The 19,305-nt window shown below is 37.6% G+C and overlaps 1 protein-coding gene across 1 annotated transcript; it reads left to right on the top strand.

Annotated features, from left to right (window-relative positions):
• The first annotated feature begins 41 nt into the window (after positions 1 to 41).
• On the top strand, positions 42 to 13,313 carry fkbp6 (FKBP prolyl isomerase 6). Its single transcript, XM_067407954.1, has 8 exons — positions 42 to 849; positions 1,509 to 1,626; positions 2,891 to 2,980; positions 3,088 to 3,290; positions 3,371 to 3,490; positions 3,579 to 3,776; positions 12,373 to 12,482; positions 12,568 to 13,313. Exons 1-8 carry the CDS (start codon positions 652 to 654, stop codon positions 12,644 to 12,646), a joined length of 1,116 nt encoding a protein of 371 aa, XP_067264055.1. The 5' UTR covers positions 42 to 651; the 3' UTR covers positions 12,647 to 13,313.
• Positions 13,314 to 19,305: the final 5,992 nt, after the last annotated feature.

Here is a 19,305-nt window from a genome sequence, read left to right on the forward strand (position 1 = left end):
ACATTTTGTGATGCAGATTGTAATGGCACTGCCCACAAAGGAAATATACATATCCATTGCCAAATTTGTATTATTATTATTAGTTGTGTTGAATTTATGTGGGTTTGATTTTGATATCGGACTGGGTACAAGCATAAAATTCAGGGATTGACATTGTTTTCTATATATTAGAATGAATTAGTTCTGTGATGTTATAAGTTAAAGATAAGTATAGCATCAAGAAGGCAGTTTAATAGAAACATAATTTAACTTGTTTACACTGTGGAATCGTCAACATCTCTCATACATCAGCATTCAGAATGTAGGCCTACGTACAGGCAGGATGCGAATTACATGTTTCCGGTGCGGGGTCAGAGCGCCCTTAACGCTGTACATCACTCTATTTTAATATTTAAAAATTAAAATAAAAACAATTTTTTACATTTTTTATCCAAATATATGCAATGCACAATACAATTCAGGATATAAGGGGCATGTCCGTAGCCTCCTTATGTAGTCCCACGCCCTTGCTTCCAGGCAGTTTTGGGTGAAAAAATGGGCTGCTGTGGACTTAGAGCCACTCGCCCAGCAAGCCTCTTTCCCGTCAGTTTTTTTTTAAACAGTGTAGATATGTGATCTAACAACACCTGCATCTTGTGGCATCAACATCATATGAAAATGACGGACGCTAGTTGGCGCAAGCGTCACGCACACCAGCAGCACCAGATTCTGACACCAATTCATTTCCAGAAATACCGTATTAAAAAGTGTGTGTTGCCTCAAAACATATGCACAATGTCAACAAACGGCAGGACCTCGAGAATATTACAATTTATGGCCCCAGATGAGCGGCGTCAGTTTGGAATCGAGGTAACTGCACATCAGTTAATAAGCTGCTTAATCTTCTAATGAAAAGTTTACAATAAAGCACGCTAGCAAGCAACTCACTTCTCATTATGTGTGCTTAAAATGAGATTTATATTAACGTAAGTTCTCTACAACGCTAAAATTGAACAAATTACACTTTCTAGAATGTATAAAAATGTTAAACAAAGCTTTTTGACCTCCACGTGTGATCCATTTGGTGGTGGCCAGGCTTGGAGTTGACTTCACACCTTCACAAAATGTAGGCCTGTTATGTTACCATGTACTGCGGTTGTACCTTCATGGTATAATGTCGACATCAGAATGTAGTTCCATGGTGCTTTGAAACCACAATACTGAACAATTAGCGTATTCATATGCTTCTCCAATACCATGTCCAAGACCCATTATTTTACTGTTGTAACGTTACCTCTTTGTATTTATTTGATAGTGGAAGTTTGTGTTAAATTAAATAATATTTAATACTGTTAAGTTTTTGATAGCGGTGTTTCATGTTAAGTCACATTTAGCAAAATATGGCAAGTGCAACTTATCTAATATGAACTGTTTTATAATAGTTGCTCAACTTGGATAAATTAGCTTTAACGCTACATACATAATTGTAATACATTTTGTATTAATGTTAATACATTTTCATGTCTTAGACTCCTTTCCAGCGTCTGGCTTGGCAAATGCAAGACGTATTAGGGGATGGAGGAATTCTCAAAGAGGTCGTCCATGCAGGGGAAGGTCCTCCTGTACCCATGCATGCCTCTGTATCAAGTAAATGATGCAATTGAACATGGTTTTAATGGAGTCATAGTTCTAGCTTCTCCCTTATGATAGTCCAATAGTCCAGAGATAAATGATTCTTAGCATACTGTTCAAAACTTTGGGGTCAGTAATATTCTTTAATTTTTTTCACCAAGGCTGAGCATAAGTTAAAATTGTAATATTGTGAAATATTATTACAATTTAAAATAACTTTTTAAATGATTAATAATTATTATTTTCTATAATATATTTTAAAATGCTGAATTTTTAGTAGCCATTACTCTTCTTCAGTGTCACACGATGATTTGAAAGCATTTATTATTATTATCAAAGTTGAAAACCGTTGTGATGCTTAATATTTTTGTGGAAACTGTGACACATTTGTTTCAGGGTGTTTCAGAACAGCATTTATTTGCCATTTTTTGATCAATTCAATGCGTCCTTGCTGAATAAAAGTATTAATTTCTTTTAAAAAAACAACAACAACAAAACTTTTGATAGTGTTGGTTGTGTTAGTACGTATTTTAAAGGATTAGTTCACTTTCAAATGAAAATTTCCTGATAATTTACTCACCCCCATGTCATCCAAGATGTTCATGTCTTTCTTTCTTCATGCGAAAAGAAATTAAGGTTTTTGATTAAAACATTCCAGGATTTTTCTCCATATAGTAGACTTCAATGGCCTCCAAACAGTTGAAGGTCAGTTTCATTGCAGCTTCAAAGCGTTGTACACGATCCCAGACAATATGCTAGTGCAATATACTAGTGCAAGTATATAACAATTTAGTTCAAACTTTGACCTGTGGAGGGCAGTAATACACTTAACATTGTCTACACTGCCGTAATTCTAATAAAGAAGAAGAAGAGAGCTAGTTCAATATTTTATGATTTTATGATAATCAAGCATTTATTGTTTGAACTTATATAATTTTCATTTTTTTTTAGAAAATGAGCGATTGTTTCTCTAGATAAGACCCTTATTTCCCATCTGGGATTGTGTAGAACAATTTGAAGCTGCAAAGAATTTTGACCTTCAACCGTTTGGAGGCCGTTGAAGTCCACTATATGGAGAAAAATCCTGGAATGTTTTCATCAAAAACCTTCATTTCTTTTCGACTGAAGAAAGAAAGACATGAACATCTTGGATGACATGGGGGTGAGTAAATTATCAGGAAATTTTAATTTGAAAGTGAACTAATCCTTTAATTTCATACATTCTCTTTTTTTGTTAGTTTCTCATTAGCTTTTCGACGTTAACTCATTTCATCCACAGTTCATTTCTCTGGTTTCATTGAGTACTCTGACGCACCATTTGAAACCACCAACCACCTCAAATATCCACGTATGATGAAGCTTGGTAGAGGTAGGATGGAAATTGAACTCTCCCTTTAGAATTATAATAATTTTGATTCTCCTTTTATTTTGTCTTGTTTGTCCAGTGCCAAGACACTCAAACCTCTTTCTCCGTAGATGTTACTTTGTATGGCCTAGAGCTCGGTCTTCTTACTATGAAGAAAGGCGAGTTCTCTCGTTTTCTCTTCAAGCCCAAATATGCCTATGGGGACCTTGGGTGCCCCCCACACATACCTCCATTAGCCACAGTCCTCTATGAGGTGCACGTCCTTGATTTTCTGGACTCAGCACAAGTGGATGAATTCATGGATTTGACTATGGTAAGATTTAATGCATTTACTGTAACTTTCTCATTTAGTTTGTTTGTGGTATCTAAGATGGTGATTTCAACATTCCCCAGGAAGAGCAGAATACTGTTCCTCTGTCCACCTTGCTTAATGTGCTGGAAACACAGCGGAGCTTTGGCAACCTCTGCTTCAATAAGAAGCACTATGAAGATGCTCGAGAGAGATACAAGCAGGTCTTAGAAGTATCTTATTTGTTTCTCAAGTATGAGTTATTCTAGCTATAGACTGTGATTTTTAACATCCTGTTGTCCCATGGTTCAGGCCATGACACTTTTGCAGAATCGTGAGCCGGTGGATGATGAAGAGAAGAAGCGTCTTGAGGAAATAAAGTTGCTTTTCCTGCTCAACCTCTCACTCACGTACCTCAAACTGGAGAAACCCCAGAAGGCCCTTTGCTTTGGTCAGAAAGCACTGGACATCAACCCCCAGAACACTAAAGCTCTCTTCCGCTGCGGCCAGGTTAGGCAATATTTTGTCATTTTTATATCCTTTGTTGAAAATCCGATCATAATTTTTTAGTAAAAGGCATATTGCTCTGTAAAATCTAGGGCTGTCAATCAAAATTTTAATCAAAATACATGATATGCTGATTAATTGCTGAGAAAAGCACCCAAATTAAGGGCGTTTTCAGATCTGTAAATTATTTGTTTTTGTTCTGAAACAGGAACTAAAATTGTAATAATGTTGCATTTTCTCCGTACATTTTTTTTTTCCAGTTCACTTTCACAAGGCAACATTTCAAAGCATACCAAAAAGTGTTTATACACCAATATATCTTAACTAGATTATATCAATTAGAGTGGGAATCAATGCTTTGTCAGCACAGCATTCTTATAGACAGTGCTGTTTTTTTTTGTAACCCATTTCCCATTATGAATCATGCCACAGCTTGGTTTGTTGGTTTGTCTGGTCAGATTTCTTTCTCACCAGAACCAAACTGCTTGAAAGTCAATTGGGTTAATTTTCAGTCGGACTGAGACTACCGCATTCAGGTGATCTCGGATTGATTATTTAATATAATTCCGAGCGCAATAGTTGTGTTTATATATTCAGATATATTGCACGGTATACCGGTATGGAAAAATACTGGTATACATTATATTTCAATTGGTACAATTTAATAATTTCGCTAACTTGGTACACAGAAGTTCACTGCTATGCAGCAGTGTTACCCAAACTGACAACAGATAATTGTAATACACGTAATTGTGCTGATGATATAAAATAAGAGAATATCATGAAAAACTATATAGTGTTAATTCGTCCATGTGTATTTTTGTAAGCACTCTGTGAAGAGTGTCAAAGATTTACAACATATTTTTGCAGTGTTGAACATTATAGCCAATCATGGACATATCTGTTGAGCATGTGAAAGTAATGGCCAATCAGATGTGTTTGCTCTGAATCCACTCAACACTGCTCAATACACTGCTGGAGTTTGTTTAGAGCAAGCTCATAGATTTCAGCCAAAGCACATTCACTAATCCTATTATTATAAAAAAACAACACAATGTAAATAAGATTCATTATACAGTATTGTCATATTCATTGATTATAACGGGAGTTGGTAAGGTGGCGGCGCGGAGCTTTAGTGATTTATATATAATACGGTATACATTTATCATGATGCTGCTAACTGCACATTTCAAAGTTTCTGGAATGACAACCATATTTAAATGGTGGAATAATTCTGAAACCATGATGATTGACAGTGATAATCATAACAATGGACAAGACAAAAATAAAATACTGATACTATATGTCAAAATAGATCTGTGCATTCGGTTGAGGTGCGTACATGCAAACTAATAGATCTGCCACTTGTTCTGTGTAATGTGTTACTTATAGGAATATTGCACTTTTTGTATAATTCAATAATAGTACAGTAATAAAAAAAACTATTTTAATTGTATATCTTCAGTTTTACTGGGTATGGAGCACTGAAAAGTGCTGTTTATGTTGTTTATATATAAATGCTTGAAAACAAGCCACACATTTGTTACTGCAGTGTTTCATGCAGTGTTCTTAACGAAATTGCTTTTAATTCAGTTACAGGGCTCTCAAGTGTCACACATTGAGCGTGACAGTCACTCATTTCGGTCTTTTGTCAGGCACTCCCGCCACACATTGTATTTCTCATGCAGAAAAACTATTTATCATATATTTAATATGCCGCAGCGCCCAAAATGTATCTGGTCGCGCCGCTCTCTCTGGAACCGGGCAGGAATCAAGCGCGTCTAGAACCTGCCACTTATCAGCCAATCAAAAAAAAGAAAGAGGCTACACAATAGCCAATCAGAAAATGGCACTATTGTATCTGGGTAAGATTTAACGCAACAACCAATGAAAAAAAAGCATAATCAAAGAGTGACCATTAGTTCCACAAATACAGACACAGGCTCCCACAAATAAATTAATTCAACAAAGCTAACCTCTTTTGCTACATATTTTTAATGGTTTAAATGTGTACTCTACATGTTTGACCACTTACAAACTCTCATTTAGCCTACTATATGTTGTGTACATGACTAAAGTGCCCAACCATCAGCTATTAATTAATTACTTTTAGAGCACAAAATTGTTTACAAGAGAACAAATTTCTTCATTGATCTAGTCACTTAATTTTGCTCTTAGAATGCACTAGATTCATGCATTTAAATTTAAAATGTACAAAATTTTCCTACGGGGGGGGGGCATGCCCCCGGACCCCCGGACCCCCCTAGATGTCACTCTTGCCTGTCTCCAAAACTTGAGAGCCCTGCAGTTATCTTTTGAGGTAGCTTAGTCTCTGATAGTATTAATTTAGTATCAATACAGAGGTATTAGATTCTGGTATCTTACTGAAGCCAAAAATGTGGTATCTAGCCAACCCATAGCCGAAACTAACCAAACTATGTGAGAAAACATGGCAGGTTCCAAAAAAGGTCTCCAGTTATTGAATGTAACCATGGTTCCCTGAGATGAGGGAAGGAGATATTGCATCAGAGGATGACGCTATGGTGGAAACTCCTTTCACAGAGACATCCTGATTGACTAACGCTGTTACACTTGCAACAGCCAATGGCGTTAAAGCATGCAAAATTGGGGTGGGCCAAAATCTTTCGACTGAATGATGGTCATGAAAAACCCTGAGTAATAGTAACTTGGCATGAACGCAATGTCTTGTTCCCTCATCTCGAGGTTACATTCAGTAACCAGAGACTTTCCTTTTTGATTTCAGTTCACTCTACATGGTGTCAGAAGCTATGGGGAATGTATAAAATCCTGCTGTGTTACTGAGAAGGGTTGCTTGGTGTAAGCGAAGCTAATGGCCCAAAAGAAAGGCTTCGTAAAGAGGAAGACACCATTAAACTCAGATAAGATGCATAAGCACAACATATACTTGGGACATTACGTCCCAATGACAGAGAGACTCATGAGTCCTACAGGACCTATTTGAACACCCCAATGACAGGGGTTCGAAACAGGAAGTTCACTTTTAGATAAAAATTAAGTTCAGCTGAAATAAGTCGTACGTGCTGATTTGAAGGTTGAGTATTTAAGTAATATGGCTCGATGCAGGAGCATGTATGACCAATATGGATGTGTTCTTTTAAGTTAAAAATGTAATAAGGAAGCGTCAATAGTCTGTGCTTAAACAAAAAACTTGTTTCCTTCGGAAGGGAAGTAAGTCTATTAAAGTATAGCATAAACACTGCTTATAATTTAGCAGAGGAACATTATAGGCTTTAGTTCTGCACAAACTATCTCTCTTCTACTGACAGGGCCCGAGAAGCTGTCAAGGAAACATCCAGATTGTATAATCCTGCTGCTAAACTTACCACTTACCTATGCCCATGAGGAAGCCATACCTGTTGTGGAGTGGGCTCAAACTCCTATCAGGCATTCCGAGCTTTACAAGCTGTAAGCCAGCGCTATAACATCTACAATCCAATGGGATAGTCGCTGTTTTGAAGCAGGCTGCCCTTTGGTGCGACCACCAAAGCATACAAAAAGCTGACAATAGAGTCTGAATTGTCCGTTTCCCTCAACATAAATGTGCAGTGTGCAGACGGCATAATAACTGCATCTCCCACAACTGGTTCCCTTGGAGCAAAAGTTGTAACCTGGGCTTGAGAGCAATTTAGGTACATAACTATTTTTTTGTTTCTACTCTACAGTAATTAGGGTCAGATTCCATGCAGGACTCTTGAACTGGCAGAGCATGCATGTCACCCATGTGCTTGACTGATGCGAGTGCAAGCACAACCCGCTGTCTTCAGTAGCTGTGTTTCCACTGTTGAGCCAAAAGTGAGCGTGCTAGTGCATGCCTCGGGGCCAATGGCCAGGGGTTTTTGGCCCGCCGAATACCTTGGTCCAAAGCCGGCCAACTGGGGCTTGAGGAGTAGTCATGAAGAACGGTGGAGTTTAACTAAGTCAGGAGAAGGTCAACACTGCTGCTCATTTCCCTAGTTATCATACCAGGCTACCAGCTAACTTCAGCATTTAACACATCTAAAACAATTTTCCGCTAAGAAACTCACTTTCAGACACCAGCAAGTGTTTGAAATAACTTTGGAATGTGATCCGATGTGGATTCTGATCACTGTATAAGGCAGAAATATATTTATGCAATGCAGTTTCTTTGAAAATTAATACAAATTCTCAATCTTTCTAAAGAAATGACAAACATGTGGTCTTTTATTAATATTATTCTAAATGTGTAAGCTTTTGGATTTAAAAGCCTTAATGGAGTTGTTTTGTGCATTCCTGTGTTCACAAATAAATGGAAGCAGGCGCAACTGAATAGGTATATGTTCTCTTTTTATGTTAAATGCCAAACATTCTCTTCTGTCATGATAATTTTGCAATCTAGCTAGCTTTCAGTGCAACAGTGGAAACTCTGAAAAGCTTGATTTTGGCCTCATGGCTCAAGGTCCGAGGCTATTGACCCCACACGGCACACTGTTGCACTGGTCCGACAGTGGAAAAGTGGCTAATGATTAGGGGTGTAACGATACACCAATGGCACGGCTCGGTTCGGTTTACGGTTTTGGAGCCACGGATGAAATAAATACTTCCAATGTAGACTAGTCAGAATAAAACAGATGATCACTTGTGTGGCTTTCATAGACAGCGCGTGTCTGCAGAACTGGATTTTTAATTACCCAGTTGTCTGTAATGTAGTGCGCTGTGATCGTCATGAAAGACTGAGTTGCACGGGAGAAAATGGCTGCATATCTAGTGCTATGAAAACACCTATTGCCTTTGTAATTGTTTGAGCATGGTCAGAGTTAGCTTGTAGCTTCATTCTGAAGGCAGTGGGAAAAGTTTCCTGCTTTTGAGGCTTCTTACGTGTGCCGCTAATATCAATGTTGGGGTGATGTCTCCGGAGATGCGCTTGCATATTAGACGTGTTTCCTGTCATACAAGTAAGTCTTGTGAAACAGTTACGACAGATTGTTTGTGCTTTGTCTATGACACAAATTCCATTCCTGCACTCCACTGGAAAACCAAAATGTTCCCACACAAGAGAAATTAAATGTCGGGGGGATCTGCAATCTCAGGCGGAGCAGCCATCCTGCGTTCACAGTAGTAACTGAGTGTGACGCTAACTCCCAAGTCATGTGAGATGACATGCACTTGGAAAACAGTAACTTTGGAATATAATATTTAGAACAGCATTTAACCCTTTAACGCGTACGATCACACCGGTGTGATCAGTCTTGACTGGCCCCAGGAGCGTACGATCACACCGGTGTGATTAGAACGTTCAGTGCATTACATGATCAACTGCCAAATTCAAATGTGGGTGCGCGCTTTAACTGGCGCTAAACCGGAGACGGACGCGCGCAGCGCTTTTCATATCACATATATACAGTGTTTTCAACCAAATAATGTTCATTTTAGGTTTCAGACATTTAAATGCACATGAGTACTAACAAAACAATATATTTAGAGTTTGTAAAATACACAATGATGTCTATAGGAGCGGAAATAACAACCCTTTCCATTCTAACTTGACAACACGTTTAATTCATATCCGATATACAATGTGAAAGTAACTTAAAAGCTTACTCTATTCTTCTCCAGTTCACCGGCACACTTACTTTCATGTATTTCGGGAGAAGTGGATAAATTTACGGTTTGTAAATCCAACAGATCCGATTCTCTGTGCGGTGCAAACTAACATGGCGGCACCCATCGCTCATATGACTCAAATAACGCGACCGTTATAAAGGTGTTTAAACAGCAAAACACATCCACTTTCACATATTTGGCAATCGGAATATTAGATATTTCATGCTATAGTTAACAAATTTGTGAATATTTTGAATAACATAGGAAAAATTAAATGAAAGCAGATCATCATTCATACAGTGCTGCGGTGTGTCACATAACAAGCAATGACGCGTCACCATGGAAACCATAAAGCAATACGTTCTAAATAACGGTCGCCTTAAAAAACTCACGCTGGGGGGTCAGACAGAATATTTGAAACTTACGTGCGAAAGGGTTAAAAAGCTTTTATTAGTTGTTACTAAAACAATTTAATCAAATGTATGCAAATAAAATTTTGTTTAAATTAATAGATTAGTTAGAGATTAGTGACATTAACCTCAACAATGGGCAGCAAGAGGCGTGAGAGTACTGTGGTACGTCACGAGAACTCCGCTATTCGTATCGTGGGTGGTGTATTGCGATCTTTCGGTTCGGTTTGTGATATCGTTACACCCCTACTAAGAGCCTGTAAGGCAGTGGTCTCAAACTGCCGGCCCACGGGCCATTTACGGCCCGCCCTCCCCCTCTACCTGGCCCACAACTGATCTCAAAAATAAAACATAATCCGGCCCGCTAAATTATTATTATTATTCACTAGTTGCTGTCTGATATGCAAAGAAAAAGTCGCCGTTCTATGGGGTCATTCACATATCACGTCACATAAGCGGCCGTGCCGCATTCTCCTTCTTTCCAATGCGCGTTCACTCCTTTTTACAGTCTATGGTTCACTCCAGTGGCGTCTGTCATTGCTATGCAACCATGAGCCGCTCTCTCAACCGCGTCGCTTCTATTACGAACACGCTTGCCTAAATTACAGTAAAAGCACTCGACTTTAAGTCACCGATGCAACCATTAAACGTTACCGATGCTCATACGGCATCTTGGACAAATGTGTCTCAGCTGTGCAAATGTTAAAAACTAATAATGTATGTAACAAAGAGAGATTTTTATTTTGTGGCAAAGTAAAGTTGATATATATAGCTCCAGTTTTGTGTTTATCTCTGACCCCTCCACGCCACAAGTGTTGCTGGTTTTGTTCCTAAATTACTAATTTTTTATTCCATGCACCTTGTTGAATGTGAAAAGTTAAAGCAATTAATAGTATTATATTAGTATATTAGTAGTATTATAAGTAGTATTATATTAGTAATAGTATTATACACTATAGTATATAATACTATAGTATAATATAAATAGTATAGTATAAATATTACACTCTGTAACAATGAGAGAAACACTGCTGTTTACATTTAGTATGGTAAATAAAATATTTATAGTATAAGTATAACATTTTTAGTAGGCCTAATGAAATTTGAAGTAAATGAGAAATAATGCAAAGGAAAGTAAATTTCTGAAATTTTGCGCTTTCTTGTGCTTGAATGTTAATATAGCCCTCCTATGAGGTCACAGAAACGGCCCCCCGACAATTTGAGTTTGAGACCCCTGCTGTAAGGGCTCTTAACACCAATGCCAGGTCCCATAACCAGGAGCTATAACCAGGATATTTATGAACATAGAGACACCTGGTGCCTCGGGTTTGGGGGGGGGGGCTGTTGGCATCCCCACTAGGTCCATAAAACATGGCTGAGGAAGGAACTAGTTCCAGTAAACAAAACCTGGAGGAGAGGCTGGCTCAGCTGAATGGGAGGGATGCTGGCATTGAGCCGGCGTGATCTCGCCACTAGAGTCATTGAAGTTCACCTCAGGATGTCACTGTTTCTTTTTCTGCAGCTCAGAGGAGGCAGCTGAAGGACTCTGTGTCAGTATGGCAGCAAAGGCATTGCCAGTAACAAGGGGTATCCTGAGTGAATTTTTGAGGCTCATAGCTTCGCATTGAGGGCAAGCAGTGCCCTCAAGAGCGGCTTCCAGTATGGGCATGGCCCAGGCAGAACACGCATCTGTTGTGGCCATCTGAGAGCTCAAAGGGTCCCAAAAGAGTCTGCGCAGGGTTTGGTAGCTTTTTCATATGTCTTCACCAGAATGCAAAAGGGAATTGGTGCAGAATCGTTGTCCGCTGAAGATGATAATTCACGACCAGGCTTCTTGAAGACTTCTTGTTAAAACATTCTGAGGCTTTTGTCACTCAGCGCCGCTTTATATAGAGAGCAGGCCCGTCCCTATTTTGCGTGTTTGAATGCCATTGGCTGTTGCTGGTGCAACAGCGTTATTAAATCAGGCTTCAGTATGTCTCTGTGAAGTTTCCCCCATAGTGTCAGCTGCTGACGCAATGTCGAGTGAACCGAAATTGAAGGGGAAAAAACACTCCAAATGAGCCAGGTGTGAAGATCATTCATTTTATTTATTTATTTGATTATTTTTATCTTTCTCTTATTCTCACCAAGGCTGCATTTATTTGAACAATAATTCAGTAAAAAACATAATATTGTGAAATATTAGAATTTAAAGTAACTATTTTCTATTTGAAGATAATTTTAAATATTTATTTAATTCCTGGGATGAAAAAGCTGGGGAAAAAAAGCTGAGAAAAAGCTGAACAGCAGTCATTACTCCAGTAGTGTCATATGATCCTTCAGAAATCATTGTAATGTGCTTATTAGTTTTATGCTAATTTGAAATTTTAACCGGTAGTGAATACTAAAGCTTCTGGAAGAATCTTCCAGTCAGGTTTTCATAGTTGTGGCTGTTTATTTGTGTTCAGTTTACCAATATGTGTTCGTTTACTATACTATGTCTATATATACTATGTACTACATAGTCGTTTACTATATTGCCAGTTTACTAAGGCCATATGGTATTATTGACCTGATATTTAGAACTTTTTTTTTTTAATGAGGCCTGTTTGGAGATGAACGACTATGAGAAAGCACAAGATTACCTTACTCTTGCTCAGGCGAAAAAGCCATTTGACCCCGACATCAACACCTTGCTGAAAAAGCTTGCTCTGTAAGTTTTCACTATCTGATATTTCTGTCAAGTCTTCTTACACGTGTAAATGTGAAAGCTAAACAAGTCTACCGATCTTTTACAGCTGCTACAAGGACTATTTGGACAAAGAGAAAGAGATGTGCACCAAGATGTTCTCAGGTTTAAAGCGAACAGAAAAGTGAAGCCGTGTGTGCAGCTTTCAGTGTACATAGTAGTGGTCTTCATCATTTTTCAAACCCTTCAGATTGACCACAAGTGGGCAGTATAAACCCAACCAATTCTAATTTTGGTTTCAGTGGCCAACATTTCATCAAATGTTGTCATACTTTTAATTGATTGTTTAATTTTATTTTGCATGATTTTGTTTTTGCCAGCAAAATATATACATTGTTTGCCTCCGCTCTTAGCATTATGTTCTGTATGTTACTTTAAGATAAGCTTTATTATAACAGTACAACTTTTGCAGTATTATTAAGTATTATGTTCAAAACTCTATATCGAGCATTAGGATGTTTTCCAGGTGCACTGTTTGAAGTTTCAGAAGTCATATAGAGTGTTTAATTACTTTAACCTATTTGTCATGCTCTCAATTTATTTATTTAATTTTTTTGTAGGCCATGCAAAGTCTGTGCCTGTTTGTTTTATTTTTTTTTACTTATAATGTTCACACTAATTCCACTGTGACCACTGTCATCACTGACAGACTATTTTGTGTGTTCAATTTTGAAGTTAACATGTAAACATTAAGATGTTCCACCTTGCTCTGTGTTTTGAATTTAACTTAGATTTATATGGAAAGTAATATCATATAAGATTGAAAATGCAAATACATTTTGTGTTTACTTAATTAAAAAAGTCATTATATACTGTATATATAAAATCTATTCTCATACAAGTCCTTTGAGTCTTGTCATCTTACTTTACTTTTTACTGCATAGTCTTTCCTCCATGTGCTAACAGAAATCCCTGCAACAGCCCTAAAACATATTTGGATACTTAAAGGTGCCATTGAATTGAAAATTGAATTTACCTTGGCATAGTTGAATAACAAGAGTTCAGTACATGGGAATGACATCAAACACCATTGTTTCCTCCTTCTTATGTAAATTTGGTTAGTTTAAAAGACCTCAGAAGAACAGGCGAATCTCAACACAGACTACTATGCAACAGTCAGGATCATTAATACGCCCCCAATATTTGTATATGCCAGCCATTCAAGGCATTAGACAAGGGCGAGCAGTATGGATCTGTGCACAGCTGTAAGCAAGCAAGGACAATAGCGAAAAATGGCAGATGGAGCAATAATAACTGACATGATATCATGATATTTTTAGTGATATTTGTAAGTTGTCTTTCTAAATGTTTCGTTAGCATGTTGCTAATGTACTGTTAAATGTGGTTAAAGTTACCATCGTTTCTTACTGTATTCACGGAGACAAGAGCCGTCTCTATTTTCATTTTTAAACACGTGCAGTCTGTATAATGCATAAACACAACTTCATTCTTTATAAATCTCTCCAACAGTGTGTAATGTTAGCTTTAGCCCCGTTAGCCATGGAGCATAGCCTCAAACTCATTCAGAATCAAATGTAAACATCCAAATAAATACTGTACTTACATGATCTGATGCATGCATCCAGCATGCATGGCGAACATTTTGTGAAGATCCATTTTGAGGGTTATATTAGCTGTGTGAACTTTGTTTATGCATTGTATTAGAGTCTCGAGCTCGGGGGCGGGGAGCGCGAGGATTTAAAGGTGCCCTCGAATCAGGATTTGAATTTACCTCGGCATAGTTGAATAACAAGAGTTCAGTACATGGAAAAGACATACAGTGAGTCTCAAACTCCATTGTTTCCTCCTTCTTATGTAAATCTCATTTGTTTAAAAGACTTCCGGAAAACACTCGGATCTCAACATAACACCGACTGTTACGTAACAGTCGGGATTATTAATATGTATGACCCCAATATTTGCATAATGTAAGCCCATTCGACGCATTAGACAAGGAAAGGCAGTATTAACGGCTGGATCTGTGCACAGACAAGGTAAGCAAGCAAGAACAACAGCGAAAAATGGCAGATGGAGCAATAATACCTGACATGATCCATGATATCATGATATTTTTAGTGATACTTGTAAATTGTCTTTCTAAATGTTTCATTAGCATGTTGCTAATGTACTGTTAAATGTGGTTAAAGTTACCATCGTTTCTTACTGTATTCACGGAGACAAGAGCCATCGCTATTTTAATTTTTAAACACTTGCAGTCTGTATAATTCATAAACACAACTTCATTCTTTATAAATCTCTCCAACAGTGTGTAATGTTAGCTTTAGCCACAGTCAGAGCATATAGCCTCAAACTCACACAGAATCAAACGTAACCATCTAAATAAATACTTTACTCACATAATTCGAAGCATACAGCATGCATGACGAACATCTTGTAAAGATCCATTTGAGGGTTATATTAGCTGTGTGAACTTTGTAAATGCGCTGTAATATAGTCGACAGCTCGTGTGGCAGAGGAAGCGCATCTCTTAAAGGGGCCGTGCTGAAAAAATCAGTGCATAGTTAATGATGCCCCAAAATAGGCAGTTAAAAAAATTTATTAAAAAAAATCTATGGGGTATTTTGAGCTGAAACTTCACAGACACATTCAGGGGACACCTAGGACTTGTATTACATCTTGTAAAAAAAACAATCTAGGGCACCTTTAAAGGGGAAGCATCCTGAATCGGCGCATATTTAATGATGCCCCAAAATAGGCAGTTACAAAAATGAATAAAAAAAAATATATGGGGTATTTTGAGCTGACACATTCAGTGGACACCTTAGACTTATATTACATCTTGTGAAAAAGCATTCTAGGGCACCTTTAAGGCTCGCTTACAAATGTAATTTCATCATCACAAAATATGAAACCATGTGAAATATGAAAGGTTTTTTTTTTTCAGAACAAACTTTACCTTTCTGAGCCATTTACTTAATTGCTTTTATTCTGGTGTTGTGGTTATTTTTAGTGGATGTATGAAGTCATTTCTCTAAGTTCACACAGGTGTCCATCAGAGTAACCACAGGTGTAGCTTGTCACATTAACTATGAACACTAGCATTTGTACAAACAAAAAATAAAAAATCCTAAACTAAATTTATAAGTCACTTTGAATAAAGTGTCTGCTAAATGAATAAATGTCGATAACCACATACAATTGTGACAATGCAGGCAGATCAGTAATGTGCCCCCGACTAAGCAAGCTAAGGGCGACAGTGGCAAGGAACCCAAACTTCATCAGGTGACAGAATAGAGAACAAAACCTTGGGAGAAACCAGGCTCAATCGAGGGGCCAGTTCTTCTCTGGCCAACAAACGAACGGTGCGTGATTATGATTCAGGCAGCATTACAGGTTAGAAGTCAGAGACCTGAGAGACTAAGTGTCACAAATTATGTTTTGGGGCCAGTTGACTGCAACACAGCTGTCAGATTTTGTGAAGGTTTGTGCTGAAACCTCCCATATGAATTAACTGAGTTTACCTCAGTGTGGAGCTGTAAGGATACCCTCTTTCATGAGAGCCAGGCTTTTGACCACAGTGACCTATTTGAGAAAACCCCCACATTGATTTGTTGAGTGAAGTTCCACTCCTATTATATGTAACTGTTATGAATAGCCTTTTCTGTGCCTGGATGTGCAATGCAAACATAGTTAACCTTAAAACAAGCAACAGGTCTGTAAATCCTTGGACTACAGATAAAGACAGTGCTTTGTTTGGTTTCTCCTTCCTTGGTAACTTTAGTCCAGTGCAGTCCATCCTTTGTTTGTGTTTCTTTTTGAGTGTTGCTCCTCTGCTGACATTTACCAGATGTGAAAATGTAATTATGTGTACAAAGTGACGTTTATTATTCTTGACCCACACCTCCATGTCCAGGTTTTAGGGGTTTTCTCCTGTACTGAGCTCTTGGTGCTTGGCAGTAAGTTCTCGTTTTTCAAAACGAGAGGTATTTTTTTTTTGCACTGCTGTTTTTCTAAAACTACATGTACAATGTTCTCTTGATGTCTAGCATCTTGTCAATTTTCTGAGTTAAAGAGATGATCAGCATTTACTCAATTTCATGCAGTTCCAAACCTTTATGCATTTAGACCCCATTGACTTTTTCATTGTGTGCATTTACTATGTGTTCCAAAGAAAAAAGTTATACAGATAATTTATACAGATAGGTCATGCAGAATAAGGCATTAATATCTGCTTTAAAAGTACCAATAAACACTCAATATCCCAGTAACATGCATGCTAATAAGCAACTAGTTAATAGTGAGAATTGGAACCTAAATTAAAGTGTTACCTGACAAAGAAACAAATCCACAATGCTAGGTTTATTTATTTTATTTTGGACAGACAGTAGCGCAAATCACAGTGTGTTCCACGTTGTGGCATTTAGTCCCCTAGTTGGTAAAGCCTCCTATAGTCTATTAAGCATTAAGCAGTAAACAGAATGCACCCTTGCGTAGGTCATATTTTTTTGCAGGGCTGATAAAAAAACAAATGGTATGTTGTCACAATCAGCTACAAAACTGAATAGCATCTTGTGTTATAAAAGTACAAAATAAACAGAATAATGACAATAATACAATTTGCTCCACTTAAAACTATATTTAAACATTCAAAGCTTAAGCCCAACCCTCCTATACTTAATTTTCTGCATTCCATTTTGCGTACAGTTAAGTGCGCAAGCCTTTCAAAGTATTCTCCTTTGTCCATGAGCGCAGAAAGATGCATTCAGCATGTGCACGCTACCTAGTGAACTTTGTTTTCAGTTGCTCAATTAATTAGCATATGTGCTGTTCTTCTCTTTTTCCTCTTGTTGAGGTTAGCAAACTGTGTTATATTACCGTGCATGCCCCGTTCTGGATTGGAGTATGGATCGCCTGTGACTGACTGTATTCATCATCTAACTGCATGAACCGAACCGCAATGTCCGTACCGTACGGTTCGGATGAATACATGTACCGTTACACCCCTAATAGCTATGGCCACCAAAGGAGTAACAGGCTTTTTGCACACGTAATGGCCCTGTCCCAAATGGCACCCTAAGCCCTCACTTTTGTGATGTGATGCCGCTTTGTTGGGTTGAAGTCTGCAGCTCAGCAGAAGTCTGCTCCTGGAGCGTTCTTGAGCACACTTGTGAAACCTAAAGTGGTCCCACTTTATATTAAGTGGCATTAACTACTATGTACTTATATAAAAAAAATAAGTACAATGTACTTATTGGGTTCATATTGAATTGCAAAACACTTTTGCTGCTTTTGAGGTGTGATATGGGTAAGGTTAGGGAAAGCTTTGGTGGTATGGGTAGGTTTAAGGGTAGGGATAAGTTGTAAGCGATGGGTCAACAGTGTAATTATAAATGTAATTACAGAAATTAATTATAAAAGTAATTACATGCAGGTGTTTTTAAAATACAAGTACAATGTAAATACATGTATGTACACAATAAGTGCATTGAATCAAATGATTCATTTAAATGTAAGTACATAGTAGTTAAGGCCACTTAATATAAAGTGGGACCTCTTCTATGGTTAGAATCATAGTTTCTTGTTAGTATGACTTGGACTTAAATGGAGCATGCTACAATCTACTACATTCTGTATCTTTCATCCCATATATATATATATATATATATATATATATATATATACACAAAATTAATTCTGTCTTTGTTTGTCAAAAGAATAAAAAAACTAAAAAATAGTTAGTACTCTTGCAATGTTTTTGTTATTTTCCGCAATAATCAGACATTACTTAAATCTAAAACTGATTCATTTGTTAGGGTTAGTTATTACTCCACTACCTGATATAATTAAAGGGTTAGTTCACCCAAAAATTTAAATTCTGTTATTAATTACTTACCCTCATGTCGTTCCACACCTGTAAGACCTTCGTTCATCTTCGGAACACAAATTAAGATATTTTAGATATTAAAATAAACAGTTGATGTGGTTCAACCCTTAATGTTATGAAGCGATGAGAATACTTTTTGTGCGCCAAAAAAACAACTTTATTCAACAATATCTGGTGATGGGGGATTTCAAAACACTGCTTCATGAAGCTTCGAAGCTTTATGAATCTTTTGTTTCGAATCAGTGGTTCAGAGCGTGTATCAAACTGTGAAAAAAGTCACGGCCCCCAGTGGTGAACCATTGAAATTTCGAAACACTGTTATGATGTAACAAAGCCTCTTTTGCTGAAATCACGTGAATTTGGCAGTTTGATACATGCTCTGAACCACTGATTTGAAACAAAAGTTTCATAAAGCTTTGAGGCTTCATGAAGCTGTGTTTTGAAATTGCCAACATGTTCTCCAACCAATACGACCATCGTTTGTCACTTACCTGAAATACAACTCATAGAAGTGTTTACTAAAGTGGCGCCCCTATCGAAAACAGGAAACTTTCATTTTAATTCATGAAATATGACCCATAGGAACATTTGCTTTCATTTTAATGCATTGCAATAACAACATGCAATCATGTGATCAAGCGAGCGTGGGTTCGGTCCCAGGGAACACATGTGCTCATAAAGTGTAAATGCACTATAAACCACTAAGGGTAGGTTTAGGGATGGGGTGGGTGTAGTCATTAATACAATTTAATTTTGGTAAATGGAAATAGGAGAAATGGTGTAAAAAGTCCACACATTGCATTTAAATGAACACGCATTTTGATTGGAAATGACAGTCATACGTCATTTCATGACGACAGACGTAACACGACACTGTCATTATTTTTACGCCCACTAGAGGGCGCATGACTTCAAAACATAAATATAGGTCGTAATAGGGTG

Source organism: Chanodichthys erythropterus, chromosome 13 (assembly GCF_024489055.1).
Source record: "Chanodichthys erythropterus isolate Z2021 chromosome 13, ASM2448905v1, whole genome shotgun sequence".
Lineage (NCBI taxonomy): Eukaryota > Metazoa > Chordata > Actinopteri > Cypriniformes > Xenocyprididae > Chanodichthys > Chanodichthys erythropterus.